At 42.0% G+C, this 17,239-nt stretch overlaps 2 protein-coding genes across 2 annotated transcripts in view; one reads left to right on the top strand and one right to left on the bottom strand.

Moving 5' to 3' along the window:
- LOC108022676 (uncharacterized) overlaps window positions 1-15,195 on the bottom strand; it is an 85,031-nt gene extending 69,836 nt beyond the window's left edge. The window contains exon 1 of the mRNA XM_017091747.3: window positions 14,570-15,195. The gene's annotated coding sequence lies outside the window, so the exon portion shown is untranslated. The remainder of the gene's footprint in view (window positions 1-14,569) is intronic.
- LOC108022678 (serine/threonine-protein phosphatase alpha-3 isoform) lies at window positions 3,962-5,191 on the top strand. The gene has a single exon (XM_017091749.2). The coding sequence runs from the start codon at window positions 4,139-4,141 to the stop codon at window positions 5,090-5,092; it is 954 nt and encodes a 317-aa protein (XP_016947238.1). The 5' UTR covers window positions 3,962-4,138; the 3' UTR covers window positions 5,093-5,191.
- Window positions 15,196-17,239: the final 2,044 nt, after the last annotated feature.

Genomic DNA, 17,239 nt, shown 5'->3' with positions numbered 1-17,239 from the left:
CGAAAATGCATTTCCATTTACAAGGAGTTTTTCACTCCCCTGTCCGCGGCAGTGTATTAAAATCAATGAATAAATAAACAAAAACCAGCAACTATCTCCCACTCCCATGTCTTTATGTCGGGCGGGATCTTTTGTCTCTCGACGTACAGTGGAAAGTGGTGGGGGATCCTCTGCCTCCGGAGTTGATTTATATTTTTGTTTCGGACCGCATTGTGTGAACGGCGACAGCTATAAAAGCTTTGGCGGCACACGTCTCGCTGTCCGTATTTTTGTCCGTATCTCGGCGGGAATCCTCGACCTTTTGTCCGCCAGTCAGTGGGGCTCCGAAATTATTCTTACAAAAATAGTTCGCAGTTGAAGTTTCATATAAGTCCATAAATCTGTACAAGACTAAAAAAATTAATGCTGCTTGTCCGTGTTCGCATCATTTTATGGCCTTGTCCGTTATTATTTCCCCTTTACTATCTATCCAAACCTTAAGCCTAACCATATTCTCGCCTTCCCTTGAAAACTTTCATTACCAAAGCGACAACTATTTGATTGCTTAATTAGCAAAAATTTTTGGGGTCGCAATAAATGAGGACAATTGAAAATGTCAACAGTTGTCCCTTTCGGTTTGCGCATAATTACAAACGCAGCAACAAATGTTCATGCTCTGGGTCATTCGAATGGGCGTCCCTATAAACAGGAACAGATCGTGTTTGCATTTATGAGGGCTGTGTGTCTGTACATCATGTTTGTCACTCCATAAATGTGTTAATTAGTCGCAGCCCGCAAAAACTGCATCCATCGCACCCTGGAAAATGTCAAAAATCGAAATTATGAAATGACATTTTCCCTTCGCTCCAATGTTAATTAAGTTTCCGATTGTATACAGATGCATTTAATGTTTTCCGAGGTGTACGATGTGGGGGAGAAAATGGCAGGGGAAATTCGATACTTATTTCAGAATATTTTCGTCAATAAATATTTAATTGATTCAAATACTGTCATTTGACATTGGTTAAAGGCCTTGATTGATGGTTTGTTATGAAGGCTGAGGAGAATTGTATTCGCTATGGGAAAAGTAAGTAGTATGAGAACTAAAACACAAACGAAGTTATGGTTACAACATTGGTAGCCTTTATTTACGTAAAAAATAAAAAATACATAAAATGTAAGAAAAATTATTACTTTTCTTAAAATCGTAGCATACTGTCATATGATTAATCATATAAACAAAGGCTTGCATCTATTTTTAACCCCTACTTTTTGCCCCTCCACAATTTTTAAAAACTTCAAAAGGCCTAGCAAACAAATAATTAATAACCGAAGCTAAGAGGCCAAAAATCAAAAAACTTTTACCGCCACGCCCATTTAAGTATAAACAATTTCGAAATCCTAGCCGCAAAGAGCACTTGTCGTTAAAAACATTTGTAAAAATTCCCATGGGTCTCGAAAAAGAAGAAGCGGCGACTCTGGCAAAGATAAACAGAGGGAGAGGTTAGAGATACAGATATAGAACGACAGGAAAAGATGCAGAGTGGTCAGCAGGGGACGTCCCTCATCTTCGTACTCATACATGCATAAACAAATAAAAACCCATTAAGCAGAGCCAACAACAACTACCGCATTGATGTGTGCAGTGATTAACAAAAGAAAGAGAGGGGGATGCCGCACTAGAAAGAGAGGGGGATGGAGCTGTAGAAAGAGAGGGGGAGTGCAAGAAAGTAGCGGCAAGCAATTAACAACTACAGCGACAAACAAAGGAGTGAGGGAGAAAGGGAGCTACTGCTGAGGCACTGAGAAAAAAATTGTTTATAAATTGTTCAATAATGAAATACTAAAGGAATATAGAGAGAGATTCTTTGTGAACAAGCATTTGTTTTAACAAAAATATCTGAAACAGTAACACCTACAAATAAATTGGTTGGTACCATATTTTAACAAGCCAAAAATCGTTCTATACGAATAAAAAGTACTTTAAATTTAAAGAACTTAATCTTCTTCATATTTTTGTAAGTTCTCAGTGCATCCATGTGAGCGGGAATACAAAATCAACAATATCATCCGCAGAGATAAGAGCATCAAAAGAAAGAGACGACAGCATTTTGCGAGAAAGAGAGGGAGATTGTAAGGGGAGAAGTGCATGAGATAGGCGAAATCTCAGCTGGAACCCACCGAAAATGGAAAATAAAGGGTCCAGCTGTGTCTACAGTATGAAACAGAAGCCGCCCATCCAAAAATAGTAATCCCCAGCCCCACCTCCTGTTTGCCTCTATCTCTAAATGCAAAGTGCAGAGATAATGTTTCGTGTGAAATACTTTCATATTTACTTGCACAACAACAGAAGCAGTGGCAATGTATGAAGGAAAAATATATTTATGACGAAATCTTATAGTCGCTAAAATATACTCTTTTTACATACCACTAAACTCTCACTGCGTGTATCTGAGAAACTTGGATTAAAAGAAATGCCATTATAATTTCATTTTTGTTTAATTGAAAGGCAAACAACACATTTCTTATTGTGATTATAATTTCCTTTGCTTTGTGTTTGCAAAATATTTATTAAAACCGTAATACCACACTCCAAGATAATTTCAAAGAAGCCCAAGTGCGGGTGACAGTGGCTGAAATGTATCAAGCAATGGGTCTGAGGGTCTGTGTCAAGGCGATGCGCAAAAATGTTCCTCATCAAAGAACAAATGCTCATATGTGGGCAGATTTGGTCTTGTCAACTTGATGGATCAGGGATGAAGTTCTGGAGGAGAGTGGGTCCAAAGCTGAGTGCTTGGGGCTGCCCCCGCCGCTTTTCCGCAGCGCCCTTTGCGGAATCCGTTACTAATCACACGACTTACATTTGTAGCCCGCTTCCGACTTCCCCCTCGATTTCCATTTCCACATTTCCATTCCTCGGCTCAGGGTTGATGCATTCGCAGAATCTCAGCCTGTCACATGCTCGTAAAACCAACAAAATGCAGGCGACTGTTGTGACACTTGCCATGACAACAGCCCCGAACGGCAGCAACAACACTCCGAGTTGCAGTTAGCAAAATGTTTAATGAGTGTCGAGGCGACGGACATGCACTGGGAAAAATCTCTCCGATATCCGCCCTAACAAACCAGAAATATTATGGTATTTTGAGAATTTGTACAGGTGAAATTTATCGACTTGAAAGCACCTGCTATCTGCAATAGATTAAAATATTCTAAAACTAATCTTAAACATAGATTCCTAGCTTTAAGGTTCTTGATATCTTGAGTGCCGAGTAAATAACAGTTTAAGAAATATATGAATATTAAATTATCATGCTAACATAAAAATTTAAAAATAATTAAGTTTACTTGTGCCATGGCTGGCAACGTTATATTTATTTATATTCTGAAAGCCATCTGTTAATGAAATACTCAACAAATTTGTTTTAGTGCCTTAGAAAAAAAGGAAAAAGCATGGAAAATTTGCATCTGCGGTAGGTTTCGGCTTAAGAACTGATTGTGGAAAGCGGGGACTGGGGGCCTGATCCACCCCCGGAGGGGTTGGGCTGGCAGGGGGCTGGCCCACCCACTCGAAAATGCGTCGCTCTCTTTCTGCATTCTATGTCAGCTGTCAAAGCCCAAAAACTGAAGTTGCCTTTGTGTTTTTTCGTATATATGTATGCATGGACATGGCCGGAGGGGTGATGGCCAAAAGGGGGTGGCAGTGGCTGGATGATGCTGCCGTCGGGCAAAGTGTCCATTATGTTGATTTGAAAAATAAAAGCAACGGATGCGATTGCTCACACAAAGATGAAGGGCGAGCTGACAATGCAAAGGGAGTTTAAAGGGGAGTCCACTGTGGGGGGACTTATGAGGCGGGCTTGCCAGGGGTGGGGCTGGGAGGAGGGGGCGTTTAGCAGGGGCTGGTGCTTCGAATTTAGTTGATTGAATGACAGTTATGTGGCTTTGTGATGGCTTACATTTAGCCGAGATTGGTCGGGGGAAAATCTAAGGATGTTTGCGATTAACTTCAAGACACTAAAGACAAGAAAAGTGGGAGCTACACCCTTTATAAAAAAATCAAGTAAAAAGCATAAATAATTTACACAGAGACAAGGAGAAACACCTTCCGAAACGCCACCAAAATTCCAAATTGCCGAAGAGAACGCCTCGAGCGAAAATGATGAAGAGGTTACTGGCCAGAAACAGCAAGAATCGGGGTCTCAAGTTCGATGAGGGAATGAATCTGGACCAGATAATCGCCAAACTGAAGCTGGTTGGGGAACTGGGCTCCGCGGTTCAGATTTCCGCCCGGGACATAGAGTGGGTGTGCGTGAGGGCGAGGGAGGTGCTCCTGGCACAGCCCACCCTATTGGAGCTGTCGGCTCCCATAAGCCTGCTGGGCGATATCCACGGACAGTACCTCAATCTGCTGCGGTACTTCGACTCGAACGGCTATCCGCCGGACTCGAAGTACCTGTTCCTGGGCGACTATGTGGACAGAGGCAAGCAGTCCATCGAAACGCTGACCCTGCTGCTGGCCCTCAAGGCGCGGCATCCGAACAAGTTCTTTTTGCTGCGGGGAAACCACGAGTGCGCCAGCCTGAATCAGTTCTACGGGTTCTTCGACGAGTGCAAGAGGCGCTACACGGTGAAGCTGTGGCGCACCTTTGTCGACTGCTACAACTGCATGCCCCTGGCGGCGATCATCGAGGACAACATTTTCTGCTGCCACGGCGGCCTGAGTCCCAGCCTGTTCAGCATGAACCAGATCCGGAAGATCCAGAGGCCCCTTGAAATCCCCGAGTCCGGCTTGGTCTGCGACATCCTGTGGTCCGATCCGGACCTGAGGATCATGGGCTGGGGTCCCAACGAGCGGGGCGTGAGCCACACCTTCGGCTCGGACGTGGTCAGCGCCTTCCTGCACCGCTTCAACCTGAACCTCATCTGCCGGGGTCACCAGGTCGTGGAGGACGGGTACGAGTTCTTCGCCAAGCGGCAGCTGATCACCATCTTTTCCGCCCCCAACTACTGCGGGGAGTTCGACAATGCCGGGGCCATGCTGTGCATCGATGAGGATCTGCTCTGCACTTTCCGGGTCCAGAGGCCCGTGGGCATGGAGCAGAAGAAATGATTGGATATAGTTTGTTCAGGGAGAAGATTTTTAAGGTCCCGTCCATTGTTACACTGTCAACTTAAGCGTTTTTATTAAATAATACATCATAACATTTTACCTGGCTTTTAAAATATATTATCTATATTTGGCTCTCCATTCTATTCTTGCATAAGCATTTTAAAATCACGAGATGACCACAAAGTGGCGCACATTACCATTGTATAATTAACTGCTACAATTACAATGCAATTAATCGAAAAATGCATTAAATAAATATCCCCTGGTCCAGAAAAAAGTCCATACTGATTTCTTCGCTTTGTGTAGTCGTGTAAAAAGTAATATATATTAATTTGATAAATGACAATCATTAATTTCCATCTAGTAAAGTCATAAAGGCAATTAAATTATGGCAGAGCTGGCCAAGAATTTTGTGCAATTCCCCAGTCCCTGGTCGCCATTTTTCTAGCGCCCAGCTCAAATGTTAATGACTGCCCTCAACAAAAGTGAAAAGCAGCTAAAATAATTACTAAAATGCATTACAGCACGCACACTCACACAGAGGAAAATGCAAATTGGTGGGGAAAATAACAAAAAAGGAGCGAAATTAAATGACACTGCAATTTGCAAAGGGAATAAATTAAAGGCAATCCATTTCGGAAAATTGGAATGATGCGCAGCAGTCATTAAGGCCATTTTATAGGGTCATGAGGGGGGGAATGGGCGGTGATTATGTGACAGATAGATTAAGAAAGCACCTTGAAACCAACTAATTAAAGAAACACGATGCAATAATAAACCTAAGCCCTTAGCCAATAAAATTATCAAAGCTAAGGTTTCGCTTTCCTGACAATTTAAATTTAATGCTCTAAAGACCAAAGTTTCTGGAAAAGTTGACTTTGCAACAAACATGGCACTTGCATACATATTTCCGATGCTACGAGCTTGTTGACTAATGACAACACAAGCATATCAGTGTCGCAACAGCCAAGGAAAACAAAAACAACCGGCAAACAGCAGATGTGTGGGGTGGAAGGACCCAGCATTAACCCCACAGTGGCTGCACTGGATGTCCGAGGAAAAGATGGAGACTCACGGATATGGATGGGAAGACAGGGACAGGCGTAAGCCGAAATATCCACAAAACTAATCCGAGCGAAAGAGCAAGGGCTAGACGGTGGGAGAGGAAGAGGGACGGAGAGCTGCAAGGATTTACATATTAAGCCATTTTTAATTTACGACTTGCCAAAAAGCTGCCAGTGCGAAAGGAAAGACTTTCTCCCGAGAACCCGGCCACCCACCGCCTGACTAAACAGCAGATAACAAAGGAGGAGGAAGGAAACAGGGAGCACAGATGGATGATAAGGCAGCCAAAGGATAGCGACGACCATGTATCCTTACGCAAAAGCCACATAACGGCAGTGGGAGAAGGGGAGACACCACCCAGCCGCCCTTTCGTCACCCCCACTGCCTTGGACACAAGGAAAGGGGGTGGGGACCGAGTGAGCTACAATGACAGTAATAAAATAAAAGTAAATCCATGCTCCGGTTTTTTGCCAGCTCCTTTCTCCTTTCTCCGACGGCTGGCATCTGTCAAAGTTTGACATTGACGTACAAGTCTCGGAAGAGGAGAATCCAGAACTGAGAAGCGAGACGCAGCTTGTTTAGAGATTTAGAGATGTTTTCCATGTCGGGAGTAGCCCTTCAAAAACTCACAAACGAAAGGGGGAGAAGTGAAAGTTGAGCTCGACGCAAGAACATTTTTTAAAAGGTTTTAAAGGTGTGCAAAGGGAATTTCCCAAAATAAAGGGGTACAAGACAATTTAATTGAATGTTATGTAGAGGTGTAATTTAATTTAGTAAACTATCTATGTCACGTGTCAGTGTTTCAAGGATAGTAAGCTTGTAGACCCATAATCTCAATTTATTTTGTGTAAAAACACAAAAATAATAATAAAATAATAGTTATTTTAAAAATAATAATACTATTTTCTAATTTGATAAATAATATGTTGATCTGAGAAGGTTTTTTTTTGGTTCTTTAGAAAATGAGTCCCCATAGCTAAGGTCCTTTTCACCACCCCCGTATTATAGACCCATAATCTGCATTTCCTTGGGGTCTCTTTTCAGGGAAAAATAAACCCAACTGGAAATGGCATAATAGGCATTATAAGGGATATTTCCCCATGGGCTGTACCATTTTTATGGAGCTCCTGCATATCACTGGGAACATCTCGAGTCTCTGCCCCAGACATCCTTACTTTTCAGCAACTTTTCCAGCTTGCTGGTGTGACAACAGGTGCAGATGAAAACCCAAGTGGGGGTGAAAAAAGGGCTATGCATGGACCATAGAAGAGCCATCAATCACGTGGGCCTTGGAGAGGCAAAGCCAACTCAGCCATATGCCAAGGTGGTTACAGTAGACCCTCGAAAAGCCATCCTTTCGAGCCGCAAGTTTCCGCCTCTTCCGAAGCCCCCTCTAATCCCCCTTCGATTTTTGGGTGGCGTCAAATGTGACGCTTGCAGAAAAAAGAAAGAAAGAAACTTCAGCCTCCACCCCCGAAAATCCCCAAATAAAACCTCCTTTAACAAGCGGAAGGAAATGTTGGGCTGCCTGATGCCGATGATGATGATGATGACAATGTTCCCGGCTTCGGTTCTTTAAAGTTTTCGGATCGGGCTGCCGGAGTGGGAAACCAGTGGAAAGTCAATGTCTGTTGCGGTTTTGTCACTCAAAACACACAAAAACCGCTTTGTTTGCCGGGCCAAAGTGAAGAAAGGAAAAAGAAAGCCATCCCTATCCGGCATCGCCTCCCTTCCATTGTATCTCTGGGTGTGAAAAGATTTTCACTTGATTTGACTTTGCTAAACGAATGATTTTCTTTTTCTCTGTTGATTATAAACTCTGCTTACTTCCTTGTTATCCCTCCGCGAAGTTCACTCACCTGCAAAAAACTAAGCAGAGACGGGGCTAGGAGGGCCGAGAAGAGTTATGGGTGCTAATTAAAAGATTACAAAGACCAAACCCTTTTCAAAATGGCAAACTAGCCTGGCATTTAATTAACACAGAAAAAATCAACCGCAATCGACCCCAAAAAGGGCCAAATGGCCAAAAATACGAAAACACAAGTAACAACTCTATTAAAAATATGCCCAGGCGAATGATTTATAACATTTCTGGTTTCTGGTTCGGTGAGACGGCACAAAACAAAACGGGGAAGTTATAATGGTAGGACATGGACATTAGCTTGGTCACCTTTCTGTTCCTTTATGCGGAGGAAATTTAAAAAATAAAAAACAAACACTTTTTGACAGGAAAAGCGGGTGCCTTTGGCATGCCGTGAAAAATGATGACTTTGGCAATTGGTTTTTGGGGGAAAACAGAGGGATAGTACACGGAAAAAGGACGCCAGATGATGATGAGTTGTCTAATATTGAGAGAACATCTGAGGGGTTAACGAGGAAATGGCGAAATATGCAGGTAGCAGACAATTAATCGAAGCCAATTGGTTTCTTCAATTAATAGAATGACTCTTGGTTTCGCTTAACTTTTACCAATTGCATAAAAAACGCATTGAAAATTAGTTAGGCAAATAAATTAAAAGTTCCCGAACGACCTTATACCACTTCAAATGACTTACAATTAATTTTCCCCGAAACCATAATTCAGTTATCAAAATATAAGAAAATGAAACTCGAGGCACTTTCCCCGGCATAGGAGCAGCTGCCGGCTAACCCCAAAAAAGCATGATTAATCAGCAAAAAATGAGGAAAACCACAGAAAACTGTAACGAGCGAAAGAATAAACAAAGTTGCAGTTATGGCTCAATAAGCCAACAAAGGAGACGAACCTCAGGCCTTGGCCTCCAGTCGATGATAAAGCATTTCCCCCGCTTTCCTTCATTTTCAACGAAAAGCCGCAGACAACAACAATGGACTTGCATGATGAGCAGAGGAAAAAATGACTAACCACAATGAAAATTGAAAAACATTTATTAGAAGAGCGCACAGTGCACGCAAAAATATTACTAATTTTTTAGAGGATTTTGATGTAAGAAAAAAAACAGAAGGATATGGTATGCTTTTCGTATTTAACATCATAAATAATAATAGAAAATAATTTAAATAATTTAATATGAAAAAACGACTTCTTAAAATATTTCTTGAGTTGCCGTTGAAAATGAAAGTATTAATATTTACATTTTCAGATAATGCTTACATCTGAAATGCGTTATTTGCTCACATTCTCAGTGTAGGTCAAAATAACAAGGAGATGAGGTGCCCCTGCACATGCTCATGAAAATGGGAAGACTGCGGCAGAGCCTGTGGGTTAAGGCGCTGGGAGAGCGGGGTCAAGAGGGCTACTGTGCGAGGGTCTATTTATGAGGGTTAATAATCGAACGCGATTGCCGGGACGAGATAAACTCCCCGGGATTATTGTAACTCTTATCGTGAGTCGGCAGAAATCATTTTTCAGACTTTATTTGCCTTGCGAATGCGGGCGCATCATCGTGCAACTCTCCCTCTACTTTCCGCAGTCGGATTTTTTCTTTACGCAAAATGATTGAAATAATCTATTGATTATTAAAACATTCACAAAGCCCATCTGTTTTGTTACTCCTCTGCGAGCGTGGGTGTCAAATTAATGAATTATACGGCGATAATCAATCACGGAATGCGCTTTTGTGTGGCTCGAATAAAGGGAAGATCACCCACGGCGTGTGTGCTTATACAAGGCAGAAGATTTATGTGCGAAAAAGTGAGAAGATACAGGTTGAAGGAATTCAGAGTGAGCGGGCTTATAAATGTTATTAAAGAACTAAACAAATATAGGAACTTTAAATTGGTTGTGCCACTTTTTCCTCACAAACTAAGCTGGCTCTCGGGAAAAAGTCGGAAATAAAAACCGAAAACCAACGGCAGCTGGTCAATTACAGAAGAATTACCCGCCGCAAGAGTTTTGCATTGGCATTTCCCCGGCTTTTGTCAATTGCAATAAAAATAATCAACATGCATCGCCCGGTCTGCGTTGCCTTGGGTTTTTTCCGGCCGCAAACTTTCAGACTTTCAGACTTTCGGAGTCGAGAAGGAGCTGGAGTCGAATTTACGACCCGCATGGGCAACACGTTCAGCAACCGAGAACCGCGAACTGCGAACTGCGATTGCAACTGCATTTCGTTGCCATTAACATAATAATGCTGCGGCTGCCCGTTTATTTGCATTGCACAATTTGAAGCCAAAGTAAATAATCAACTCGCACTAATCTGCAGCCAAACTGCATTTAGCATTTAGCAGCAGTGTTTTCTCCGCCCGAGCCATTTGGCCAGTTCATTTTGCGGTCAAGGCGGCTGGCAAGATACAAAACCGGGGAAAGACCGATGGGGAGAATGGGTTTGCTTGCCGGGGCCGGCTTTATCATAATTCAAGGCAGTTTTCTATTTGGTTTCGGTTTCGAGTTCGGTTTCCTTGGGCTCTGGCTTGGCTTCGCTCTGGGCTGGACTCCATCCAGTAGCCAAGCCCGAGATCCTGACACTCAGCTGGGACGTGAGGCGGATGCAAAGTGTGTAATCGCTGTGGGCAGATGGAAGCCTCGAATGGCCAGTTTCTGATTACTCAGAAATCATTTCTTTTTGTGCGGGCAGTCCGTAAAAGCGCTGTTAACTTTGATGGAAGGTTCTCAGCTTTCCCCCAGTAGGGAAGAAGCAGTTCGATAAACGCACAATAGATCATTCCGACGGTTATTGGAAGAGGATGTGTTGGCTATAGTTCTTGGTAATGGGTATTTTAGAAGGAAGGAATATCTCATAAAGGGTGTGGGAATGGAGCAAAATAGTTAGTTAACCCAGGTAATGAGTAGAGAGGTAGTGGAATACCGATGAGGTGAAATAGTGAGTAAGACCAGGCAATGGATAGAAGAGTTGTTGAATACTAAGCATGCCTTTTAATAAATCGTTCAAGAAAATGGTTATCTTAAATTGCCTTTAGCTAATGATTATAAGTATTTGGTTGTTAAAATATAATTAGGAAGCTAATGACATATTATTAGTACTGTTGTCTATTCAATCTAAAGTCTGGTATTTTGTATAAGCATCCTTTTTCCTAACCTAATTATTATTTTTTCTTGCAAGAAATTTGACATTTTCCACACCGAACATCAATATTATCTTCTTCATCTGAACGTAAATCCCCGCCATAACCCAAAATATATGAAATTTGTAAACCAATATCACCCGAAACTTTAATTGTCCCCACGCACAGGCCCATAAAACGGAAAACCGTAAGGCTAATGCCAGAAAATCTCTTGAAAATCTCGCCCATAACTCAATCACTCAAAAGATCTGTGTCCGAGTTCCGTGGAAAATGTCACCAGCCTTGCTTTATTATTCATCTGTCACTTGGGATCTGAAACCCAATACAATGCCCTTACTCCAACTCAATTATGCAAATTACCAAGACTAAAAACAAATTTGTTCGCCTGTCGTCATCTCTTCTATGGCCGTTGTTTAATGATTTCATATTGGTCAATTGTGGCCATAACTCTGAGTGTGTTTATGTAAAAGGTGTTCGTACACAGATGGACCACATGTCATGCGATGCTTTATCTGCGAGATATAAATTAGTCGGGCGACAGGTGTAGGCATCTGTGAGATTGTTGGGCAACGGCAGGGAAAACTTCACAGATGAAGGAAATTTGTTTGGTTTTTAATGCCCACTGACACTGGGCAGACAGCATGACATCAAGAGCCGATGAAGATGACGATAGCATGGGCCTAGGTACTCCCCCTTGTGTCTTGTGTTTCCCCGATAAGTCACGTCTCTCGTGTCATCGCATATGTGTCACAGAGTCCGGATAATTGGAGTGGGCAGGCACACATATCTGTCCCCGTGTGGTGGGCATTAGTTGGGCCAATTAAATGCAACTGCAAACTATTTAAAACTATTATCTGGGGGCCGAGACTCAAAGCAACCGCACCGAACATGCCCATAATCAGTTCAAACAAATCAACTTTCCCGAAACGAAACCGCCGAAACCACCGTTTGCAACCGCCAAACGCCGCCACTTGCCTAGCAAATGTGCACCACAAATGCAGCTGAAAAGCGCCGAGAAGCGAGGAAAATCGGGGGAAAATCGAGGGGAAGGCGAGCTTGTAATGTGGCGGAATTATTCACATCACAAACGGATTTCGCATTCAAATAGTTTTCGTACTGGGTGCGGCCTGCTCTAATGGCCAACGGCTAAGCAGATAGTCGTAGGTGAGGAAACTTAATTCGGTAATTTTTTACAGCCAGAATTGAGGAGAGACCATGAACCCGCCAAAACGGTCAAATACATTTTTACATGAAAAAAGGGGTAAAATGTGTTACCATTTAAAGTCTACAAACGAAACTTACATATTAATATCGACAGCAAATAAAAACAAATTGTAAAGGTGCTTATAGATAAAAGAGAGGAAATATATATTGAATATAATATGAAATTTGTATGTATGTAATATAGGGAGCTCCGTTTAATCCAACACCCACGGCTGAGGTGATACGAATTTAGAATATCTTTCTTTGATGAAACGCAGCTGCTTACCCACATTTCCCGGGAACAACCCATAACAACCAACACCTTTGACACTTATCCCAAATGCGCGACACTTTGAGGGCCCGAAGCGGAAGTGCAGCGGGCAAAGTACTTACTTAGGTCGCCTTAACTCGATTTACTAATGCACTGCACATCTCATTCACACTTTCTGGTGGAAATTGGAGTTTTAAGAGGGGCGACACACTTCCACAAACATTGCACAATCCCCATTCCCCAGCTAGATATATAGAAACAGACAAGATCCATAAGAGGGATCTAGAGGGAGAGGGAGGATCTGTGATGCGTAACGTGTGACAGTTGCTGTCATGCGGGGCGAAAGAGAGGGAAGATGGCCAGGTACCTCTTAACCCCTGGCTGTCAATAAAATGCGTGGGCACAAGGCTTCTCCTCCAGCTAATCTTTGAGAGGAAATCTGTTTACATTTTGTTGAGAATATTAAAAAGCAATTCCTGCACTCCTGCGTGTTTTTTAATTAGCCCGGTGTGCAGTGTCTCTCCTTGATTTTCCTCAACCACTTGAGGGTCCACTTGAGGTAAATTCCTTTCTCTGTGAGAGGGCTGTTTTTCCTCTTGTGCGTAAATATTTGTTAGGAATTTTTCTTGCACAACTGCCCGTCAACTTGACACACACATGCTCACGTTCACTAATTATTCTCCAAGCACTTGAACTAGATTTTCACCCCCACAGATTTTGAAGAACAATCTTCCTACTGTGACCCGAGATTTTCGAGCGCCAGCTTTGGGTTAAGGTGAGCACAGGACCTTGCCTCAGATACATTTTAATGGAAATGCAAACACGATGTGAAAAAGAAAAGGTTTAAGAACAACATTTGCACAAAACTTAAAAGGTTGTGAAAAAAGGATTTCAGATATGAAATTCACCTGATTAGCTATACAGTCCTATACAATTCTATACAATTTTTAAGATTTAAAATGGAAGAATATTTTATTTTTGAATAACTCCTGTATCTTCCTTATTTACACGATAGCATAAACGAACTTTTCCGAATGTTGTGTCTGCATCCATCATTATTCCCAAGCCCTGTCTCCATTTTGTTTAAACAAATGCCTGGGGCCCCTTGAAACTGTTTCAATAATGTTCGATTTGAGATCCACTTTAAATAGACACACGTACCGAAAGGCAAACAAGCCAGCAACTAGAAACTACTGTTAACAACTGCAGCAATAATATTTGTACATGCGTTGCATTTTCACGCCGCATAATTAGACAGGCGGCAAGGCCCTAACAACTGCCGCCAACTTCAATTTAAATTCCATGCAGCCTGCCAGTGCAACACCAACGTTCGAATTAATTAGATGCCAGCCGCAGCTAACAAAAAGTACCTTTGTGTACTTATGCTAATCAACATCGCAGGGTTGGGTTCTCTCGAATAGATGGTATCCGAAAAACTGAAACGTCAAACATGGCTGGCATTCTGAAAACGCCGTTCTGACCCACTTCAAATTGACCATAAAGGTAAGGAAGTGGGCAGGGGCAGGAAAACTGCAGGAAAAGCTGCCTGTCTATTGACACTTTCAATGGCTCTTATGGAACTGGCAATTAATTTTATTTTTTCGTGCGCCTTTTGCTGCATTTTATTCAGGAAACATCAGTAATGGTAATTTATTCCAACTGCCAAATCATCAAATATGGAATTTACCTAGCTCTTAACTTGGTAATATAAGTGAAATATGGAATTTTAGTTATCCAACTCGATACTCCTATGCTTTGGTTCTAAAGAGAACTCACAAGCGAGCTAGAAAATATATTTTTTCTCACAAATTTTAGAACTCATTTTCAAGTGCATTCCCATTGGAAAATTCCAATCTTTTAGAGCCGATTATAAGTGAATCTTTAATTGCTCTACACTCAACCCCCTTCGGTTGTACGGATTTCCTCCCACTCACCTCTTTATAGATGAACGCTCGCAATACAGATATTTCCAACTTTTCCGCACGGACCTTTCAAATTATGTCAAGTAATTTATTTCAGGCTCAATTAATCCTTTATGACGATTGCTTAATTTGCAGTGAGTGCGCACTTTGCAACCGTCTTTATAATTATTCCGCCGCGGTGTGTAATATTAATTGAAAATTCCTCGATTTGCACGCTTGACAAAGCGTTAAAAAGTGGGGATGAGCCCGGCCTCTTCCTCTTCTTCACTTATTGAATTCTAACGCACTTTGGTCACACTTTCAGACAGCTTTTAATATAATTGCTGGAATTTCTTCGGGCGGGGTGCGAAAGTCGCTGTCAACGGCTATCAATCAAGGCAATTACACGCACACAAAGGGCCAATAAAATCTTTAAAGCTGCGTTCTCTGTTTGCATTCATCGAGTAACTTTGTTTGCTTTTTGTTTGCACTCTTAATTGTGTTTTATGGCCCAAACAAAACTTTTGACTTCCGCCTTTAAAGCCAGCACGCGCACTTCCAATTGGCCAGCGAACTTTACGTAAATTTGTATCTCAGCGAGCGCAGATACTCTGTATCCGTGAGGTGACCCGCGTGAGCACCGCCTTCGCCGAACAAATGTTTGAAACTGAATGCCCGAACGAACGCACCAACCACTTCTCTTCAAATTCGAATGAATTCAGGACTTAACAGCAGACCCGTTAACATCAACAGCGCGCTAACATTGCCCGCTCTCAGGCGTTCGGGTGAATTCGGTTTTATGGTGCGACTTTCCACAAAGTCGCATGCGATAAATGTATCTGAGGCAAGAAGTTCGATGAGAACAACAACAAAAGCCGGTGCATGGGAATTTGTTACTTTTTTCTAGAGATGCATTGCAATTTTTCAACTGAAATTTAATTACTAAATATAGTTAAATATCTAAATACTGGTTTGCTTAAAATCCTTTTTTTAAGGAAAAATGTATCTCAATTCCTTTAATAATTTATTATAGCCATTGAAGTGACTTGCTTTAAACTCTCACTTGCTACAAGAAGTCTTGCTATAAAAATCCCCTTTTTCCGCCTGGCTGCCTTTTATAGCAAACCTCTCGCTCTCGGATTTTCCGGCTCTCTTTTGTCGTCAGTTGCCACCACAGCTGTTTTTTGTTTATTTCAATAAATTCCCTCGCATTGTCTGATAAGCACGTGGATTTTTCCCGATCCAACAGAACTTATGAAGCGGCCACAGGTAGCAGCAGAACTAACCGAGACTGTTAAGTGTTCCGATAAGACCACTGTTAACAGAAAATATCTTTTGGATTTTTGAGCCAACGAATTATATATTCTGTAGCATATCTCGAACGATGATAAGGTTTTGCCAGTTTTTTACACACTGAAGCCCTTTAATTAAGTGGCATCCAATTAGGTAAATAAATTCAGCTTGCCACGCCCCGTTGCCCAACTGAAATGGCTCGCAGAATCGCTGAAATCATCCGCACAATCAATTAAAAATTTAAAAACCCGCAAACTAATAAGTAGGCGCCACGCACACGCTTAGAAAATATTAGATGTTCTGGGGTGGAAGAACAAGTTCGTGGTAGGGGTGGAATGGCAGGGGAAAGGTATATGGCAACTCCCCATATTTGCTAAATCAGCAAATGTGTCACCCAAGAGGGGTGGGCTGAAAAAGTGCACGGGAATTCTGCTTGATGTAGAATGAAACGCATTAATTTGGCTCGTTATGATTATTGCCACGCCATGCCACGCCCCCTCCAAGACGCCCCTGGTTCGAGGCTGATGGAGAACAAAATACACAGCAAAAAGATGGGCTCTGTATTTCCTATTTTGATAATATGGTTTATTTTTATTTTTATAAATTTGTATCTCTTATTGTATTTGTATAAGCAAATATATTTTTTTTATTTTAGGAAAGAAATATATATTAATGTTATGCATATAAAATTAAATTTTAAAGTTGCTTTAGTAGTAGTTAGTAGTTTTTTACGTGTAGGTTTCGAGTAGACCATATGGAAATGCCTTGAGTAATATGTTTGTCTGACTCTGCACAGACCAAACTCTGACCCTCATTCAGCGCCCGCTCTCCCCCTCCTGTGCGCCCCTGGAAAGGGGGGCTCGAGCAGGGGAACCACCGCCAAAGGCGCACGTTAAGCGAATCGTGCACACGCCCCATGACGATGATTAATTACCTTTTTGGCTGCTCCGCTCGGTGTTGTCTCGAATGTATCTTTGTATCTTGTATCTTGTGCACATTTCACTTATGCACGCCTCACGTTCCGCAGGTCGGGGGTTCTGGGGGGTGCCCCTTCCCTCGGTTGGAGGAGCCTCGCTTTTGGGGGTTCGTTTGTCGCTGATGAAGTTGTATTATTTATCGTAAAATGATTTTTCGCACTTTCTGCATGTCTTCGGTTGTCTCTCCTACGTCCTCTTCTTTCAGAGAGGAGTGTGAAAGGAACACCGTGGTATAACTAGGGAAACGGATGCTATAACTTAAGTGGGTCCTAACATATCACTTGAACAAGTTGGTTGCTTACTGCGTTTAGTTATTAACATAATAGTTGTTTACGTAAAAAAATAAAATTGCTTTACTGTTAATGAGGTCTCTTATTATACATTCATTTAATAGTTTTTAAACTATCTCTGTTTTATAAATTTATTTAAAAGT

Source organism: Drosophila biarmipes, chromosome 2R (assembly GCF_025231255.1).
Source record: "Drosophila biarmipes strain raj3 chromosome 2R, RU_DBia_V1.1, whole genome shotgun sequence".
NCBI classification, from domain to species: Eukaryota; Metazoa; Arthropoda; class Insecta; order Diptera; family Drosophilidae; genus Drosophila; species Drosophila biarmipes.
The sequence above is the reverse complement of the archived record's forward strand: the minus strand, read 5'-3'. Positions and strand labels throughout refer to the sequence as shown.

Coding starts and splice junctions, on each gene's coding strand:
- LOC108022678 (XM_017091749.2), top strand. CDS start 4,139: ATGATGAAGAGGTTACTGGCCAGAAACAGCAAGAATCGGGGTCTCAAG.